We start from the raw sequence: 19584 nt of genomic DNA on the forward strand, positions 1-19584 counted from the left end.
GGAGGACCATTACTATGAGGACCATGATAGAGTGGATCAGGGTAAGATGGACCAGAACATGGTGGAACAGGAAAACCAGGAGACTAGGAGGTTTAGTAGGTCTAGGATGGGGCAGGAGGATCGGGGAGCTAGGAGGGCTAGAGAAATCAAGGACAGTGGGACCAGCACCAGTAGATTTAATACCTGAGGACCAGGCAAAGGAGAACCAGAACTAAGACCAGGACTACATGGACCAGGAGAACTGGGAGCAGACTGATTAGGAACAAGCAAACCAGGGGACTATATACAACAGGGAAGAAGGACTAGGGGGACTGTTGGAGGAAAATTAGGGTGAGGGATTCCAACTATCCAGGACCAGGAGCCAGTGAAACAGGAGACCCAGGATCCAAAGGAATAGGTGCAGGAATACACGGGAATGAATCGCAGACAGACCAGGAAGTACAGGAACAGGAAGGTCCAAGGCTAGCATGAACCGGAGATCACAGGACAGCAGAACTAGGAAAGGCTAAGATGAAATGAGGTGGACCTGGGCAAGTTATTAGAGAGATGGGGGCAAGGAGCATGAGGATCAGGACCATAAAGAACAGAACCAGGAGGGCAATGACCAGTAGTACCTGGAAACCAGGATTAGCTGGACAGGGACTAGTAAGACCATGGGAACCAGTGCCAAGGGCACCCAGAAGACCAGAGCAAGGAACTCTAGGTGAACTAAAAGGATTTTGACTAGAAGGACCGGTAGCAAGACTAAGAGAGCCAAGAATGTCAGGGTCTAGGGGACCAAGGCAAGGATTACCACATGGGGTAGAGTAATGAAGAACATCTGCCAACAACTAAACATGGACAAAACCGAAGTACTCATCATGGGCCCACACCGAATGCTTGGAACAACACCTGGTGGCCCCCTGACCTCTAGAGTCTACCCTCCCCCACGGACCACGCATGCAACCTCGGAATCATACTGGACTCCGAACTCAGATTGGACCACTAAATCAACACTGTCTCTTCCTCCTGTTTCCACATCCTATGACTCCTAGACCTTCAATTGGATCCCCCTCGAACACAGGAAACCATGACCCACGCCCTCTTCAGCAGCACACTGGACTACAACGCACTCTACACAGGTATCAACAAAAAACCTCACCCACAAACTCTAGAACGTCCAGAACGCCACTGCCACATCTCCCACCACCTGCGGACAGTACATTGGCTCCCCATCAAGAAGAGATCACCTTCAAGCTTCTCCCTGGTGCAGAACTAGAATAGGAATGTAAAAATATCAATGTGCACAAATATCGTGGTAAAAATATCGTTGGTCAAGAATATCAAAATAAAAAATATTGTGGTGCAGAATATCGATTTTTTGTGTACTTAATATCAATGTAAAAGATATTGAAGTGTTTAACCCTTTAACCGCGGCGGAAATTCCGCCGCGGTGCGGGTGATTTATGGCGTGGGCGTGGTTCGGACGGCCCCCGGCGGCCAACCGACGCACGCACAGGGTTAATATTGCTTACAAAAATATAGCTGTTAAAAATATCGTTTTTTTTTATGAATGTTATGTATTTTAGTATATATTTTATATGTTTGTGAAGCATGTATTGTTTGTATAAGAATTGTGTGTATTTGTATTATTTGTGTTAACATTTTAGTACTTATTATTATTATTTTTTTTATTTAGCATTTTTAGTTCCGTAGTGGATTGTGGGTTTAAAGGGGAATAGGGTGGGAAGTAATTTAATTATATGAGATTTATTGATTACTTTTAGTAGTCATAATTTTTGAAAAATTTGAAATATGTGTTTTTAGTACTGTAGCAGGTTCTGGGTTTAAAGGGGGTAGGGTGGGAAGTTATTTAATTATAGTAAATGTATTTATTACTTTTTAAGCATTAATATTTGTTGAATTGAGATGTGTTAAATATGTACATTAATGTTTAATTAATTATTTATTCATTAGTTGTTAATCAATGTTAATTAATTAATTGGCACTGTATTATGTTAATTGTGTAATTATTTTTAGGTGTGTGTTGTTGAGTTTATAGCTGAAAATGGTGAGAGGAGTGGGAAGTAATTTATTTTTAATTGATAAATTAATCATTAGTTGTTAAATATATTGAATTAATTAGTAATTCGTGTTAGTAATTGTGCAATTAATTTTAGGTGTGTGCTGTGGTGTTTATAAGTGTAAAAGATGGGAAGTTATTTAATTTTTTTAAATTAATATTTAGTTGTTAAGTAATTAAAATTAATTAATTAGTAATTAATTATGGTAATTGTTTAATTTATTTTAGGTGTGTGTTGTGCATATTATAGTGATATAAAATGTGTATTCAATGAATTGTTATTAATCTGTTTTATTGATACTAATTTGTAAAATCATTATTAATTATGTTAATATTGACAAAAAATAAAACATTTAAAACATAAATGTATTTATTTTATTTCCTACCCTATAACGCCACAACTTTCCCTACTGTTGCACTCACTGGAGTGGGAATAGTAATTTTTACCCCTACGCTATCCAACACTTTCCCTACTGTTGCATTCACTGGAGTGGGAAAAGTAACTTTTACCCCTCCACTATCCAACATTTTCCCTACTTTTGCACTCTTTGGAGATGGAATAGTAATTTTTACCCCTCCGCTATCCAATACTTTCCCTACTGTTGCACTCACTGGAGTGGGAATAGTAATTTGTACCCCTTCTCTAGCCAACATTTTCCCTACTGTTGCACTCTTTGGAGTTGGAATAGTAATTTTTACCCTTCCGCTATCCAATACTTTCCCTACTGTTGCACTCACAGGAGTGGGAATAGTAATTTTTACCCCGCCGCTAGCCAACATTTTTCCTACTGTTGCACTCTTTGTAGTTGGAATAGTAATTTTTACTCCTCCGCTATCCAACATTTTCACTATTGTTGTATTTAAATTACTGTGAAATGTATGTTGTAATTTTTTTTATAATAGTTAAATGTTTTAATCTATACTAATATAATAAAGAGAGAGCCCAAACCTTTGAGGCTGGTAATCTCAGGAACCACAGCACCAATCGCAACACCCAATACAGCGTTGGAAAGGGCAGTTGAAGCAGAAGTACATAGGCTATGCAGACGCCCACCATATACATTTAAAAGGTAAAAGAACCGTGCCAGCAAAGTAGTCCCTTGTGGGCGTGTCTGCGTTGTGCTGTGGGCGTGTGCTGGGGGCGTGACAAACGCTGGGGGCGTGTGGTACGTTCCGCCCTTCATGCCATGTCTCATATCGTGTGCTGTGGGCGTGCGCGGGGGCGTGGGCGTGTGCGGGACGCGGGATTATGGGGAAAAAAAAGCGAGCGTTGTGCCCAATATTTCATTGTCTTTTCTTCCCAGGTTCTGTACATTCCATCTCCGGGTGTGCTTGCCCCAAGCTCCCAGAGACGTGCACCTGCTTTACTGTATGAAGGTCAGGCATGGCGCTATTCCAGAACGTGGCAAAAAGAAGGAACGGAAGACCCAGGATGCAGGTGAGTTTTTTATTTTGAATCGCACCTCGTCAGCATAACGTTTCCGCCTTCACAGAGGCCTTGGTCACAATATATATATATATATATATATATATACACACACATTTTTTTAATTTAATTAAAACATGTATTCTTTTAAATTGCATTATTTATATTATTTTTATTTATTATTTTATTTTATTACCCTTTACAACCTAAAACCGAATCCCACCCTACTCCCTTTAAATACCCCTGCACTCCATAATTATAACCCACCCTTACTCCTTAAAATACACCAACACCCTTAAACACTAACCCATCTTAACCGTATAAATATACCCTGCACCCCAAAACCCAAACCTATCCCTAAATTCTTAAAATACCCCTGTACCCCAAAACCCAAACCTAGCCCTGAACCCTATAAATACCCCTGTACCTCAAAACCCAAACCTACCCCTGAAGCCTAAAAATACCCCTGTACCCCAAAACCCAAACCTAGCCCTGAACCCTAAAAATACCCCTGTACCCTAAAACCCAAACCTACCCCATAAACCTAAAAATACCCCTGTACCCCAAAACCCAAAACAAGCCCTGAACCCTAAAAATACCCCTGTACCCCAAAACCCAAACCTAGCCCTGAACCCTATAAATACCCCTGTACCTCAAAACCCAAACCTACCCCTGAAGCCTAAAAATACCCCTGTACCCCAAAACCCAAACCTAGCCCTGAACCCTAAAAATACCCCTGTACCCCAAACCCAAACCTACCCCTGAACCCTAAAATACCCATGTACCCCAAAACCCAAACATAGCCATGAACCCTTAAAATACCCCTGTACCCCAAAACCCAAACCTACCCCATAAACCTAAAAATACCCCTGTACCCCAAAACCCAAACCAAGCCCTGAACCCTAAAAATACCCCTGTACCCCAAAACCCAAACCTACCCCTGAACCCTAAAAATACCCCTATACCCCAAAACCAAAACTTAGCCCTGAACCCTAAAAATACCCCTGTACCCCAAAACCCATACCTATCCCTAAACCCTAAAACTCACCCCTGTACCCCATAACCCAAAACTATATCTGAACCCTTAAAATACCCAAACACCCCAAAACATATACCTCAGTACCCCAAAACATATATCCCTATACCCATACTTACCTTATCCAAACATTAAGAAAAAAACATGCTTTTACCATTCATACATTTACAATGAATTTCGTTGTAAATGTATGCGTGGTAAAAGCATATAAAATGTAATGCCATGCGTTATAATGGCATTGCGGAGTCATGGTACTTTCGTAATGAAAGTATGCGAAGTGATAGTATGCGGAAAGAAAGTTGCGGAATAATGGGTGTTTACTCTCCCCCGGTAAGTACATTGGTGGCTCGGCGGCCCACATCTCCAGCAACATACTTATATTTTTTCACCACCCATTTGAAAAATGCACAGGTCTCTCTCATTGATGGCCAGCAAAGACATACACTTTTAGACACACCTCCCGACACAAGTTCTAGAATTCGGAACTTTAGAGCTGGGGAGCTACGTTCGAATCTCGGCATCAGCTCAACATCCTGTGATTCCAGGCAAATTGCTTTGTCTCCCCGTGCCTAACACAAATGAATGTGTTCTTCTGTAATGTAAATTGTGCTCATGCCATGTTGTCGAGTTCGCGCTATATAATATTGCAAGGAAAAATAAAGTAGGGAAACTCGAGTTCACACACTACTGAACACGCACTCTTAAGTGCATCAGCAGTGCACCGTGAATCGGAGCGTTTCACAGGCCTGTCACAGATAAGAAATGCTATCAAAACGAAATCCTACAAATTAATATACTACTGGCCGGCAGCAATTCATACCCGGACAACGTCGGGACGGGCTGCTAGTTACTTATAAAATGGTAATTTTAAATTTTGAATTATTGATATAAGTATTCATTTCATTTCTATGTAATTTAAAAGTTTACAAATTCAATAAAGATAATTGTTAAATTATGTTTAAGTAAGTATATGTATATGTATAATTTATTGTTTGTGTTTATATTTTTTTCAATTACGTTTATTTGTAATATTTAGTTAAAATGTATATTAAATGTAATTTGTTTTGTTAAAAATAATATACATTTTTTGTATATTTTATACATTGTATTTTATGTGATATATATATATAAAAAAATAGATATTTTTTACACCTATATTTTTTACATCGATATTTTTGTTTCTATATTTTTGTACTTACCTGGTTAAGTATAGGGAGTCGATATTTTTGTATTCTATATTTTTACTACGATATTTTTGTCATGGATTTTTTTTACATCGATATTTTATCAGTGAACCTTCTCACTCATGCCCACAAAGCCCTCCACAACACCGGACCTGCCTACCTGAACAAGAGCCTCTCGTTCCACGCACCCGAAAGATCCCTCTGCTCAACCCAGCTCTCCCTCGCTACGATGCAGCACATCCAGAAGACCAGAACAGGAGGTCGCTCCTTCTCCTTCCTCACGGCCAAGGCATTGAACACCCTACCACTCCACCTCCGACAGATACCTACACTCTCCAAGTTCACAAAGGACCTAAATACCTGGCTCTTCGACAGATTGTAGTGAACACCCAGGAGCTGCGCCCCCACGCCTCCCAGCGAGATGAGACCTTTTCGGGTGAGTAGTTGCGCTTAACAAACCTATGAGTGATTTATTGATCGTTGCATGTAGCAGGACCAGGGCGAGGGGTTTCAGATGTAAGAAGGACAGCTAAAATCTGGAACATCAAGGAGACTGGACAGTGATGGGCGAGACCAAAATGACCAGGCTCAAGAGCACCTAAACAAGGAGATCCTGGATCAAGAGGGCCAGGATCAATGTCAGCAGTACAAGTAAGGCAAAGAGGGTATGGAACTGAAGCAGGAGAATCAGGACAACCACACCAAGAGGACAAAGAATAAGAGGGCCAAGACATGAGCGGCCAGAAGGGCCAGTACCCAGGGTGCCAGGGTTAGGAGATTCATGGTGAGGAGATATGTGACAAGGTGACCAGGGCCAAGAACACCAGAAAGGAACAGTCAGATGGGTCAACACTTGGGGAGGTAAACAGCGTTTACAACGCAACTTTTACAACGCAGTACCTTTACCACGCAACTTTCACAATGAAAGTCGTTACAACGACTTGCGCTGGGGGGCGCTCTAGGATAGGGAATAGTTAATTTACTATCCAAAACCTTCCCTACTATCCACGGGGACTGGAGTTGGAATAGTAAATTAAACTATTCACTATCCAGCTCCCCCAACGCAAGTCGTAGTAACGACTTGCGCTGTAAAAGTTGCGTGGTAAAGGCATGCATTGTAAAAGCATGCGTGGTAATGACATAAATCCCTTGGGGAACCAAGAAGAGCACAGGATGGCCAAAAGGCAAGGTTTATGATAACCAGCAATAGGAAAAGAAGGACTAGGATGGCAAGTTGGCACATAATATCAAGAAGGACAAGGACGATGACAAAACAAAAATAGTTCATAAAAAATCTGTAAATGTCAGATCAAAAAAACATAACCAAGGGAATGGGGATTCCGCTGAATGTGCGAAAAAACAGGACCCCTGCCCTAAGAAAAGAAAATTGTTTTCTTGAGTCCCCTCACTCACCTAGGGTTGCCCTTAGGTGACATGCTTCATCATTGGGACCATCCCAAACAGCTGCTGTTTGGGGCATGCTGCAACTTGTGGAACTATGTAGGAGCACCTAGGGACAACCCTGGGTGAGTGAGGGGACTCAAGAAAAGAATTCTCTTTTCTTAGGACAGAGGTCCTGTTTTTTCGCACATTCAGCAGAATCCCCATTCCCTTGGTTAGGTTTTTTGGATCTGACACTTACAGATTTTTTGTGAACTATGGGTACATTGTAGGGTTAACCTAACCATTGCCTCCATCTCCGCCCCTTTTTTTGATTGGAAAAACAAAAATAGCCAGGAGTGCCAAGGACATGAGACAAGGGACACAGGCAATGAGAGCCAGAAGGAACAGCTCTATGAGGAACAGGAAACAAAGGTCTAATGAGGGACCTGAAAGATCAGGGCAAATATGATCAGGACCTTAAGTACCAGGACTAGGATGATCAGGGAGAGGAGGAAACAGAGTATCAGGAACATTCACATAAAGACTGGCATAACACCACCTGAGAGGTCCAGGCCACAGGGCTAGGAACAAGATGGCGATTAAGATGAGGAACAGGATGGCTAGGCCCAGGAAGACCAGAGCAGTTGGTGCAGGATCAAGACCAGATCCTGGAAGACTGGAAACATTAAGAGCATGAGCATTTTGCCATTTGGACCAGAATACGCACAGAAGAAAAAATAGCTGTTACCAAGGAAGCAGGATGGTGAGATCCATGAGGACCAGGAGTAAATGGCCTTAGGACCCGGGCCCAGAGTACCATGTGGAGCAGAAAGACTAGGAAATGGAGGTATACTGTCCAGGGGGAGGCAGATCAGAAAGACCAGAACAGCCAGAGCCAGGTAGAACAAGTGGACTGGTCCTGGATGTCCAGGGGAAGCAGGACCAATACAGCAAGGTCCAGAAGGACCCAGGCAAGCAGAACCAGGACCGAGAGGGTCCAGATCATTGGATGCAGTGCCAGAAGGATCATGAAGACAAGGAACAGGACCAGAAGGGCAAGGATGATCCAAACCAGGAGACAAGGGCTAAGAAGGCAAGGTGTAACAGGACCAGAATATGAGAGGCAAGTTGGACTGAGGGGACCCACAGGAACAGGAACTGATGCACTAGGAATCAGAAGAGCAGGGCGAGAAGGATCAGAAGGAGGGTGTCAAGAGGATCAGGAAGGAAGAAGAAGAGCCAGGAGAAGGGGGCCTAGAAGGATCAGAAAGGTCAGAATGACCAAAAAGCGGAGGGTTGGGCATCCAAAGACAAGGAGAACGAGAGACAAAAGTATCAAGTCTAGTGGGCACAAAACCAGAAACGCAGAATGTGAGGACCAGGAGTAGGAAGGCTAGTGCTAGACAAAAGAGACTAAACTAGGGGAACAGGGTCGAGTGAATCCGAAGGAGTTGGCCAGTGAACTAGAGCCAGTAAGAGGAGAGATAAGAAGACCAGGACAAGAATGATCTCTGGGTCCACAACTAAGGGGAAAAGAAGGATCAAGTCACAGAGGCCTGGAGTATCCGGACCTGGCATACCAGGACAAGGAGGACCAGGATGAGGTGGAAAAGGAGGAACAGGACAAGGAGGGCTAGGATGACAGGAGCTAGGATGACCGAGCTTGGTGGCTAAGAATATGAGGAGCTAAACAAGGAAGATCAGAACTTAGTTGACAAGTTAGTGAAGAAAAAGACTGACAAGGAGCAAGAGGATCAAGGCCAACAGCACAACGACAAATTGGAGGAGGACCAGAAAAATAGTTAGGACAGGATCACGTAGACAATAGCAATTAACACATGGAAATAGAAGAGGGATGATTAGGTGCGCCAGAAGGATCAGAATTAGCAAGACCAGGAACAGTCCTAGGAGGACCAGAGGCGTCACAACCAATGGGAGCAGGACCTGAAGTACGAAGTGGTGCAGGAGGACCAGGACCTGGCTGATGAGAATCAGGATGACCAGGACAGCTAGAGCACAAGGACTAAGGAGACCAAACCAGGACCAAAATGAATAGGCCCAGCCTAAGAGGACCTAATACGGAGGACCAGGACCCATGGAAGCAGTACCAGGTGGACCACAAAGACAGGAATTAGGGAAAGGAAAATCAAGATGAAACAAACCAAGAAGAACAGGAACTAGGAGAATCAGGACAAAAGTGTTGAGCATAGATGGACCCAGCAGACCAACATGATCAGAGTGAGAATCAGTGACACCACGATCAGGAGACCCAAAAAGGGATAATAAGAGGAAAGGAAGGGGACAGGATGAAGAGGGTCAGGAAGGACTGGGACAAGGAGCACCAGATACAGGAAACAGTACCAGGGTCAGTCACCAGAACTAGTTGAAAAGAAGAATGAAGAGCAGGAGGACACCCATGTGATTCTATGCCACACAAGTTAGGAAATTTATTTTGTAAACAGTTCTTATTCATGCTTATTATGCTGTCAGCCCCCAGAAACCCGCACCTTTTTAAGCCCACGTTTAGGCTGGTGAGCATTTGCGGAAAATTCAGAGGAGGCAAAGTGAATAAAAAGCTGGGACTGTTTCCATCCTACCGCTGAGTAATGGTGGATCTGAGGAAATAAGACTTAAGCTTGTAGTGGGGCCTAAAGTAGATGGGTAAAAAGGAGTGGAGTCTGTCAAGAATAGCAGAAGGAGTTTGAGAAACTCAAGATAGCTGAAGTCAGCAAAAATGGTTATTGGCTAACAAAGGGGTCAAAGCGCTATAGAAATCAGCAAAGGGGAGTTTATGATAATAAGAAGGCTCCAATGAGCATAAGAGTGGGCGTGGAGCCTCGAAATAGTTAGTCTCAGATGGCCCAAAGAGGGATTCTGAGTAACAATGGGCTCTGATTGCAAGCTGTGATATCACTGGAAACCAAGGCCAGCAGTAATAGCTTCAGATAAGTGGTCTGTGAAACTCTAAGGGCTAGACGTATAGTGCGAGAGATACATATGTAGCCGAAGTGTTTGGAAGTCCAACAAACATCAACGAGTATCAAGACTGGTAAAGTAGTCTGTGTGACTCCCAGACATCGGAGGACACCCCAGGTGCGTGTATGTGCAGTGCATATGCAGGAACTGTGCATAAATACGACTCTGTGCACAGTGAAAGTCTAAGTGCATGGACCGGAGGGATGCATTTTGAATTACAGGAGGGAGAGTTGATATAGTTACCCTAAACAGTGTAGTGACTGCACCTGTGTGTTCGGAGGGTGGAGACCCGACGTTGAAGTGAGGAAGGATGGCTAAAAGGCTTTCAACATAAAGTCTGTGAAGTCCTTGTTAGCAAAGGTCTGCTGCTTAGTTCTTCCTTTGTCACAACGTACAGTAAGTGTTAGGAGTGAGGGGTAGGTCAGAGGTTTCTCATTAAAGATGACAACGGTTCTAAGCAGGGCTACCTTTTTATCTATGTCTGTTGCGTGCTCAGGAAGGCTTGTGATAGCATTGTGCTAAGAAGACCCTTGTCATTGTGTTCTTCTTTTAGATACTCCTGCTTGGAGCCAGCACTATTGCTATTTCTGTGAGGGCTATCACCTAACACAAAGGCTGTGAGTATAAAAGTGTATGGCTGCTAGCCACAGTGTAAATAATGTCTGCTGTTTTGCCAGCAGCCGGGTAGTGAGTGATGTTTCTTTGCTGTCTGCTTGACTGCTGTTCAAATAGTACATAACCTCTACTCTACAGCCTGCTGGTAGGCAAATAGTAGGGATTCCTTGTAATTTCCAAGGTTGTCAGCGAATCTGTGCAGAATCTCTACTATTTTGCCAGGGGCCAAGTAAATAGTGACATGTTTCAGCCATTTATATGGCTGCTGCCCAAACAGTGCAGAATTTCTATTAATTAGCAAGAGGTTGGTAAATAGGGATTTTTTTTCTGCTATTTGCCTGGCGGGTAGCCGTACAGTGCAGAAACTACACCCAATGGAGCAACATTTTGGAAATGATATTTAGGCCCCAACATTTATGTCATCAATATTTTTGCTATCGATATTGTGACATGTTATGTTGGTGTAAACCCCCCTCATCCCCATGCAGTTCCTAGAGGAACAGCTCTCAAGGAACCCACAATATCAGTTCTATGATCAGAAAGATCCAAGAAAAGAAGGAATACTACTCAAAATCAGTGGATCTCCAGTTTCTGAGGGGACAGTGTACTTATGACTCAGCATGCTGTCTAGTAACCATCTGTTCCTTTTTAACTATTGTGTATCTTATAAGGTTTCAAGTCATACACTCTTTAACCTTCTTTGCATAGCAGGATGAAATAGTATTGGGGGTTCTTCTATTATATAGAATTCTAGCAACATTTACAGAGCCAACATCCATTAAGATAGAAACAAAGATGGGCGCGACTCTGCTGGCCTCTCCACCGGATCGCCCCTCTGCATCTTGGTATTTGTAGTGCGAGTAGCACAAATCCATTAAGATGTTAAAACAGACACACAAAAGAACACACTTTGGGCATCACAGGATAACCGATAGAACATTGCAGTCAGACACATGGTTTTCTTCGACAAAGGGAACTCCGTCTCATGGTGCATTCATTTACAGAAAATCCATCCTTCCTCAGGTAGACGCAGTCACCATATCCAATTACGGGGAACCTGAAATGGTAAGAGCAGAAGTTTCACAACCTGCATTTAGAACAAGATATGTTCATTCAAATTACCTACGTATGCCAGATCCGCTGTTCTACTCTTTATTCTCCTTTAATGGAAAGTACCATAAAATACAACACACAGATCCTAAGCACTTAGTTTATTGACCATGCAGCCTAGCCACAAAGTTGCTGCACTATATTACACTGGGGAGAATGCAGCGGAGACCTATATTTAATAGGCATAGTGCTGCACAAAAAATGGATTCCAGTGCCATATACCTTTGCACTATTGAGCAAATGTATCTGTGTAATGACTAGCATAGGTTTGTGCTTACGGGTATCCTGCCAGAACAAAGTACTATGTTTAGGCTAATATTAAACCTTTTCACCAATTAGATGTGTGCCGTTCAGTACAGCACACACATGATTTGTTGAAAGTTAGGAGAATTTAAAATATTTCCCCTACTTAGCGCCTGCCTCATGTAGGCAGTACTTTTTGGCAAAAAGCCATTTCTAAAAATGATTGTAGATACAGATTTTTATCACAAACTATGGATGGTTGTGTGGAATATGTATGTACCAGTCCTGGGAATCCCCCAATGCAAAGTAACGAAAAGCACCTCAAAACACTATGCGTGTTACTTTAAAGGCTTCCTTCTAGCACGCAAACATGTTACTCTGAAAAGTAAACACTTTATCGACACTTTTCTCCATTTTGCTTCATTTTCATGATCTATCTATCTTCCATTCTTTCTGCCTAAAACAAACATTCTGCAAACCTTTTTCGCTGTGTATCCTGCCTTAAATGTGTCCAAAACATTTAATTGAGAAGGAGCAATCTAAGGGCTCTAGGAAAGGTAAGTGAGGATGCTTGGGACATTAGCTGCTTCTTCATTACTCCAAGTAACAATAGTACTACCTGTAATAATGGAATGTCACATTGGTCCTGACCACCTTTTACTGGTCAACCAATTGTAAAGTCCTGTGATCTCACACAGCTGCAGTTTGTACTTGTGATTGTCTGAATAGTTGAGTGGAGAGAGAAGCATAAATGAAAGCTACAGAAATAGGTAATACCAGAGAGTGAAATATAGGTAGCTGTGAAGAAAGATAGAGAGAATTAAGTAAAATAATGAGAAAGGTGAGGTGCAGGGAACAGTGGAAGAAAGGGAGAACAAATACAAAGAGATGAGGTAGTGAACAGATGCTTAGACCAATAGAGAGGCTACGTAGCAGCAGAGGAGTGGGTAAGAGCAGGGACAGAGAGACAAGATCTAGAGAGAGAAATGAAATCGAGACAGACGAGGTAGGGAGTGATGAGGTAGAGGTTGGACTGACAGAATTACAGCATACAAATATAGAGAGATTAGGTAAAGACAAAGGTGAGGTAGAGAGAGGTGAAGTAGGTGGAGGAGAGATACAGAAGGTGATATGGAAACTGCTGGGAGTGGGGAAGGAGTGAAGCAGAAAATGGTGGTAGAGCGGTGCTTATGTAGAGGCATCAAGAGTGGTAGAGAGAGTGTCCTGATCACATTAGCAGGGGTCTTTTGTATAGTAGGGGTCCTGTGCAATTGCTAACTTTGCCCCGGCCTTAAAATGTTCAACTATGTCTTCCATACACATTTTCCCTTCATTACATACAATAGGAGACATAACTCCACAACTAATATGGGTCGCAAGTTGGTTTGAGATGGAGCTGAACTCTGAGAGCTGAGTGCAAATAGCTTTTCAGATTTCCTTCATGGACTTGCAGCAAAGGGATTGCCTCATGTGCATGATTAATAAAGTGCTTCTTTTGTGGCTAAATTTAGTCCTGATAATGAATCTTTGACCTCCAATGGAAAGTTGGATTGCCCGCCCAGAGCAGGTTGGGCATAGGGTTTGCAGATTGCAAGCAGGGCCTGTGGGCAATCCTGCGACGCACAGCTGAAGTCTGTGAGCAGCAAAGGTTAGCCGTTCACAGAAGGTTAGGTCCAGGGAACAAATGCATCAATTATTAAATCCATATTTGTAGAGTGCACTTTTCACCCCAAGGGCTATCCAGGTGCTGCTTGAGGAGGAGCTACTCGAACAGCCAGATCTTGTGTCCACTCCTGAAATCGGTGAGGGAGGTGGAGGTTCGGAGGTGGATAGGGAGGTCATTTCAGGCTTTGACTGCAAGGTGAGAGAAGGCGCGACTTCCGGCTCGGGTACGATAGACGAGGGGGATGGTGGCGAGGGCCAGACAGGTGTCTGATGAGCTGGTGGAAGGTTCGGCGGAAGTTCAGGTATTCTGGTCCAGTGTCGTGGAGGGCTTTGTAGGTGTGCATGAGCAGCTTGATAAGGCATCTCTTGACCTTGCCGGTGCCTGCTATAGCGGTGAGGGGTGATGTGGGAACGTCTGGGTAGGTTAAGGATGATTCTAGCTACTGCATTCTGGATGGTTTGGAGATGCTTGAGGAGGAAGGTGGTGGTTCTAGCGTAGAGAGCATTCCCGTAGTCCAGTCGACTGGCGATGAGGGCAAGAATATCTGTTTTTCGGGTGTCGGTTGGGATCAATCTGAACAATTAGCGGAGCATTTTGAGGGTGTTGAAGCAGGTGGAAGCCACCAAGATGACCTGACATCTCATGGGGATGTCGCTGTCAAGGATGTTTCCGAGGTTGCAGGCATGGCTGGTTGGTGCTGACTGGGGGGCAGAGGGCCACCAGGAGTCACCCTTCGGTTTTGACGGTGTTGAGTCTGAGGCAGTTGACTGTCATCCAGTCGGCCATGGCGTTCTGGAAGTTTGCTCTGGTGGTGTCCATGTCTTCTGTGAGGAAGAGTATGAGACAGATGTCATCAGCATTGAAGGTGATGTTGAGACCGTGGCTGCGAGCGATGGGTGCCAGAGGCGTCATGTATACATTAAACAGTGCGGGGCTGAGGGAGGTGTCCTGGAGTATGCTGCTCTTGGGGTCAGAGGTTTATTGTGGGATGCGAATTCTTTGAGTGTGTTCAGAGAGGAATGATGATATAAGCTTGAGGGCGTTGCCATAGATGCGATGAGGTGAATTCTTTGGATAAGGAGGTGATGGGAGACGGTGTCGAAGGCCACTGACAGGTCGAGGAGGATCTGGCCTGCTGACTCACCGCAGTCAAGGATGGCTCTGACGTTGTCAGTGGTGGCTGTAAGGATAGTTTCTGTACGATTGAGCATAAATCAGATTGTGAGGGGTCAAGCAGGTAGTTGGATTCCAGGTAGTCGGTGAGTTGGTGGTTGACAGCTTTCTACTGTATCTTGGCTGGGAAGGGGAAGAGCAAGATTGGGCAGTAGTTTATGAGATCGGATGGGTCCGCTGTGTGTTTTTTAAGATGGGGTTTTGACTACTGTGTGCTTCCAGGTTCCAGGGAAGGTGGCAGAGCTGAAGCCGAGTTGTTGATGCTATTGAGTGGTGGTCCAATTCCTTTGTGTCCCAGTTTGAGGGTAAGGTGGGGGCAGGGGTTGGTCGGAGCACAGGGATTGATGGAGGACTTAATCAATGTTGTGGTTTCAGTGCAGAGCGGGGTCCAGTCCATCAGAAGTTGGGAGGGAGGATGGTGAGAGGAGCGGAGAGGTCTGGCTGCGGTGGTTGGGGTTTGAAGTTTTTATAGATGTTGGCAATCATGGTGTGGAAGAGGTTGGTGAGTGGGTTGCAGAGGGACTGGGAGGGCTGGATGGAGTTTTTCATGGCATCAGGGGAGGAGAGTTCTATGATGTTGTGGAAAAATTCTTTGGTGCGGTTGGTGGACTAGCAGCTGGTGGCGAATGTGGCTTTCTTTGTTTCTCTGACGAGTTGGTGGTAGGGTTTAAGGGCTGTATTGAAGGCTGTGTGGTCGACAGGGTCTCTGCTGGTGTGCCAGCGTCTCTCCAGAGGTTTGCTTTTGCGTTTTTCAACTTTGAGTTTGGGCGTGAACCCGTTGGCGTGCTTGTTGGTTCTTTTGTTACTGAGGGTTTTGATGGGAGCAATGTATTTGGCAATGGAGAAGATTCATTTAGATATGTGGGCTGCGGCTTGATTGATGCCGTCTTATATATGGACCATGGTGGTGTTGAGGGTGGTCTTCCACAGGGATTCGGTAATGGTGCTCCAGCTGGGGCAGGGAGTGGGGGGGCAGAGTGACGGTGGCCTGTCGGACGACATTGATGGTGAAATGGATGATGCTGTAGTCCATCCAGGTGAGCTCGGTTGTGTGGCTGAACTGGATATTGTCACTGAATGTGAAAATAAGGTTGAGGGTGTGGCCGTGTTGTGCAAGGGGTCAGTGATGATCTGTTTGAAGCCCAGTTTGTCCATGGTGTCAACCTGGGTGGCCAAGTTGGTGTTTGAGAGGTCTTCGAGGTGGAGGTTGAGATCGCAGAGGAAGAGGTAATGTCTGGATTTGACGGCCAAGGGGGCCGTGATTTCAGAGACGGTGTTGCAGAAGGGTTGTCAGGGTCCTCATGGTCAGTAGATGAGGGTGCCATTGACTGTTGAATTGGTGTTGGCGTGCAGGAGGAAGTTGAATTGTTATGTGTCAGGACAGGAGAGCGGGGTCTCAGAGGTAATGAGTGTGTACATGTCCTTGTGAATGATGGCGATTCCAGGTCTGTCTGGCCGGTCCTTGTGGGTCCGTTTTTAACCAGATGGAGTGGCCGTGGCTATGTTGGGGGCTGAGGGTCCTTGAGCCAGATCTCTGTGAGGAATACTATGTCGGGCTGATGGTGGTGATGGAGTCCCAGAGTTAGATGGCGTGCTTGGTCAGGGAGCGGATGTTGAGTAGAATGCATCAAAGTTTGGGCTAGTAGTCGGTGGTCTTTGTAGGGTCCCATGGTTTCGAGTCGCAGGTGAAGGTTAGCGAAAACTCCTTCGGTGCCTATGGGTGAGCAGGTGCAGAATAGGGCACTGAGACGTCCTGGGCCGATTCCTCGGACTAGAGTATCATTGGACCGGGGGTTCTGAAGCTGGGCGCAGATAGTCTTGCCTTTGGTGCACCGGCAGCGCGGTCCTGGGGGGGAGGGGGAGAGTGGTGTGCAGGTCTGGGGAGGGAAGTATGTCATGCGCTAGAGTTGTATGTGATTTCTACAATGGTTCTTGCTTACACAAGTGCTGAATAATGCAAATGTACACCTGGAACTTACACAGTGCTGTTCCAACTAGTTCCATCCAACCATTGGAATTCTTCCTCCAATTTATAAAGACCAATCCATGGATATCTCCTACCGTATTCTTTGAGTAGTTCACTCTGCAAAAAAAGCACAATAAAGCACATTATTGTTAGCAACACAACATTTTCAAGTGACCTTATATCCATATGAAATTATTTTAAGTTAACTATTGCCATGAAGGTAACAGCACATGGGACACTGTAGGGTGAAATAGCCCCTCCCAGAAAAAACAAAATTCAAACATAATGCTGCAAACAATGTACGTCAAAAACCAGACTGTTATAGAATACAAGATGAAAAGATGTAGCAGCGTACACATAGAGACAGTTGTGGGATGTATAGTGTAAGAGGATATAGCAAGTAACTGAGATACAGGTGCAAATGGGAGGGATATTAATTGGCTGTCTGAACCAGGTGTAGTGAGAGGACATGAACAGATGCGATGAGGAAAGTAATCTGAACTAAAGCCGAGCCAAGCTCTAGATGGGAATTAATCAGGGGGGGGCGCTTATAAATGGGGGAACTGTGGAATTTGGAGTATAGAGGAATGGTGGTGGAGCAATCTCTATCTGGAAGAGATGAGGACACGCTCAGTTATAGCTGGAACTAGAAGCTGGGATTCATCAGACTTCAAGCCCTTCAATGAAAAGGGTGAGCCTGAGTGAAGGCTCTATTGCTTTATAGCTCTAGGGACCACAGACAATTGAAGTGAGTTGTATTATTGAGCCAAGGTATGAGAAAGGGGCTCAAAAGTGGCCCAAAGGTTCAAGGGGTCAGTTCTACAAGAACATGACTGGAATTGTGACACACCTTCTGGTGCTTGTCAAAGTGAGTGCAACATAAAAATTGTTATGATACCTGTAGAAAAGGATACTCAGGAGCCAAAGCTGAAAGGGCTTGTTATGAAATTGTGGGAGGTTAGGTGGAGGGCTAACATTCCTGAGGGGCCAGCTTATTAGCTCTGATCTCACTTCCAACCTTGACATTTAATCACATACTGGATAGGTCAATGTTAGTCGAACATCTTGGTTGGATGTCTTCAACTGTTGGTGAAGGAGGAAATTATATGCAAAGCAATCGATCCTTTCATCGTATAGGTGCATGCATCTTGAGCCTTCTGTGACCAATGAGATCTCTGTCATTAGCAGAAACAGCATCCTTATGGTGAAGTGGAATCTAAAGGGGAGTTATAATTGATAGTAACAATTTCATAACCCTCCTTTTTGCTTTACTGGATTGGTTGTTATCAGTATACAAATATCTCCTCATATTACCAGGGAAGGCCAGTTTTCAACAGGGCATTCCAAAGGTTTTATTTACTAGCTTTTCAGTCCTTTACTCATCCACAAGGGAATAATTAATCAGGTAGATGTGTAAATACATTTGTAGTTCAATGATGTAAACAGAAAGTTACTTTGTCCTAATCAGATTAGTCCATCATTTGTATTTCCACGTAATAATTAATAGAGATCTCACTTCCTTGAACTGAAGAAATCATGATTTTTTGAAAGGCAAAGATTGATTTATTTAAAAAAAATATATTAGAAGATGTTCAGCTTGACCGAGAAGCAATATTCGGAACATCTTATGAAAAGGCCAAAATATTGGCTATGTAGGTCAACTTCTCATTAAACTACCACTGAGAAGCATGTAAAGTTCAAGCAGTTGTGGAAATCTGAAATAATTTCAATTAGCATAAGCTGAAGCCACTTGGTTGAGGCATCCATTTTTTTAGCTATGAAATTCTCCCTTCCTTTGCTGCTCGTCTTTTTTCTGCCTGTGCTATCTATTTTAGTTGACTTCCTGACTCAGCTAAAAGCAATGTACATGCTGAGAGTTTGTAGCTGCACGTACACCTGTTAAATGTAAATCATTTACTATTGCCATAAGCACTCCTGCTCCCCTCCCACTTTGCCTTTCATGTGGTTTTTCATCTGTCCTTGTTTGCTGAAAACTATTTCTAAAACGTATCTTCCTATTTCTGTTCACATGCTTACAATGTACAAAATCTGTGTATAATCTCTGTGTTCTCTGACTTCTACGTACTACCTCCTGCAGCACTCAAGGGTGTTGTATTGACGCAGTCCCACTCATGAGTGATTAATAAACGTATTATTTGAATATCAGCTCAGTGCCGATCTCTATTTTGTTGGACTACGGACACGTAGACAAGATATGGGTGACCCCTGCACTGGTGTGCTCATTAAAAGGCACATTTCTACACAGTGGTATCTGTCTAAAGGGATGCTGCCTAGGAGAACTGCAGTGCCATCTTATCTGGGAAGTTGCAGTCACCCGTATGGTAACTTATTCCAATGCACAGCTCTAGTGAGGTACAATGGATTGCTTGGACAGATCAGTTCTCATATCCACACTAGGATTAATACAAAGGCGTGTCTTGAGGTCATGGTAGCTTTCATTTTGAGTGAGTGTTAGCAGAGTGCCAGCTGCTGATTAAGAAGCATGCAATGACACTTCCCAACAAGCAGTGTCAAATTGGGGCCTAAAACTAGCAGGGAACGAGAGACGTCATGAAAATCCAACACATTTTGGATAAGTAGGAAAGAAAACTTGTTAAACTAAAAGAAAAAGCTACTTGTGAATAATGTTTGATTACAGCCACCAAAATCGAAATTTTCAAGAGAGAGGGTTACGATTTCCTCATAGGCTGAAAGAAAGGACAAATGAAGAGCTGCAAGCAGAA

At 43.9% G+C, this 19584-nt stretch overlaps 1 protein-coding gene across 1 annotated transcript in view; it reads right to left on the reverse strand.

Moving 5' to 3' along the window:
• Window positions 1-11510: 11510 nt before the first annotated feature.
• Window positions 11511-19584, reverse strand: part of LOC144769900 (C-type lectin domain family 2 member F-like) — a 104687-nt gene continuing 96613 nt past the window's right edge. Inside the window, exons 8-9 of the mRNA XM_078654093.1 lie at window positions 16854-16957; window positions 11511-11739 (exon numbers count right to left, since the gene is read on the reverse strand). Coding sequence (XP_078510219.1) covers window positions 11628-11739; window positions 16854-16957 — 216 coding nt within the window. The 3' untranslated portion in view covers window positions 11511-11627. The remainder of the gene's footprint in view (window positions 11740-16853; window positions 16958-19584) is intronic.

The sequence above is a fragment of the Lissotriton helveticus genome, chromosome 7, assembly GCF_964261635.1.
Source record: "Lissotriton helveticus chromosome 7, aLisHel1.1, whole genome shotgun sequence".
NCBI classification, from domain to species: domain Eukaryota; kingdom Metazoa; phylum Chordata; class Amphibia; order Caudata; family Salamandridae; genus Lissotriton; species Lissotriton helveticus.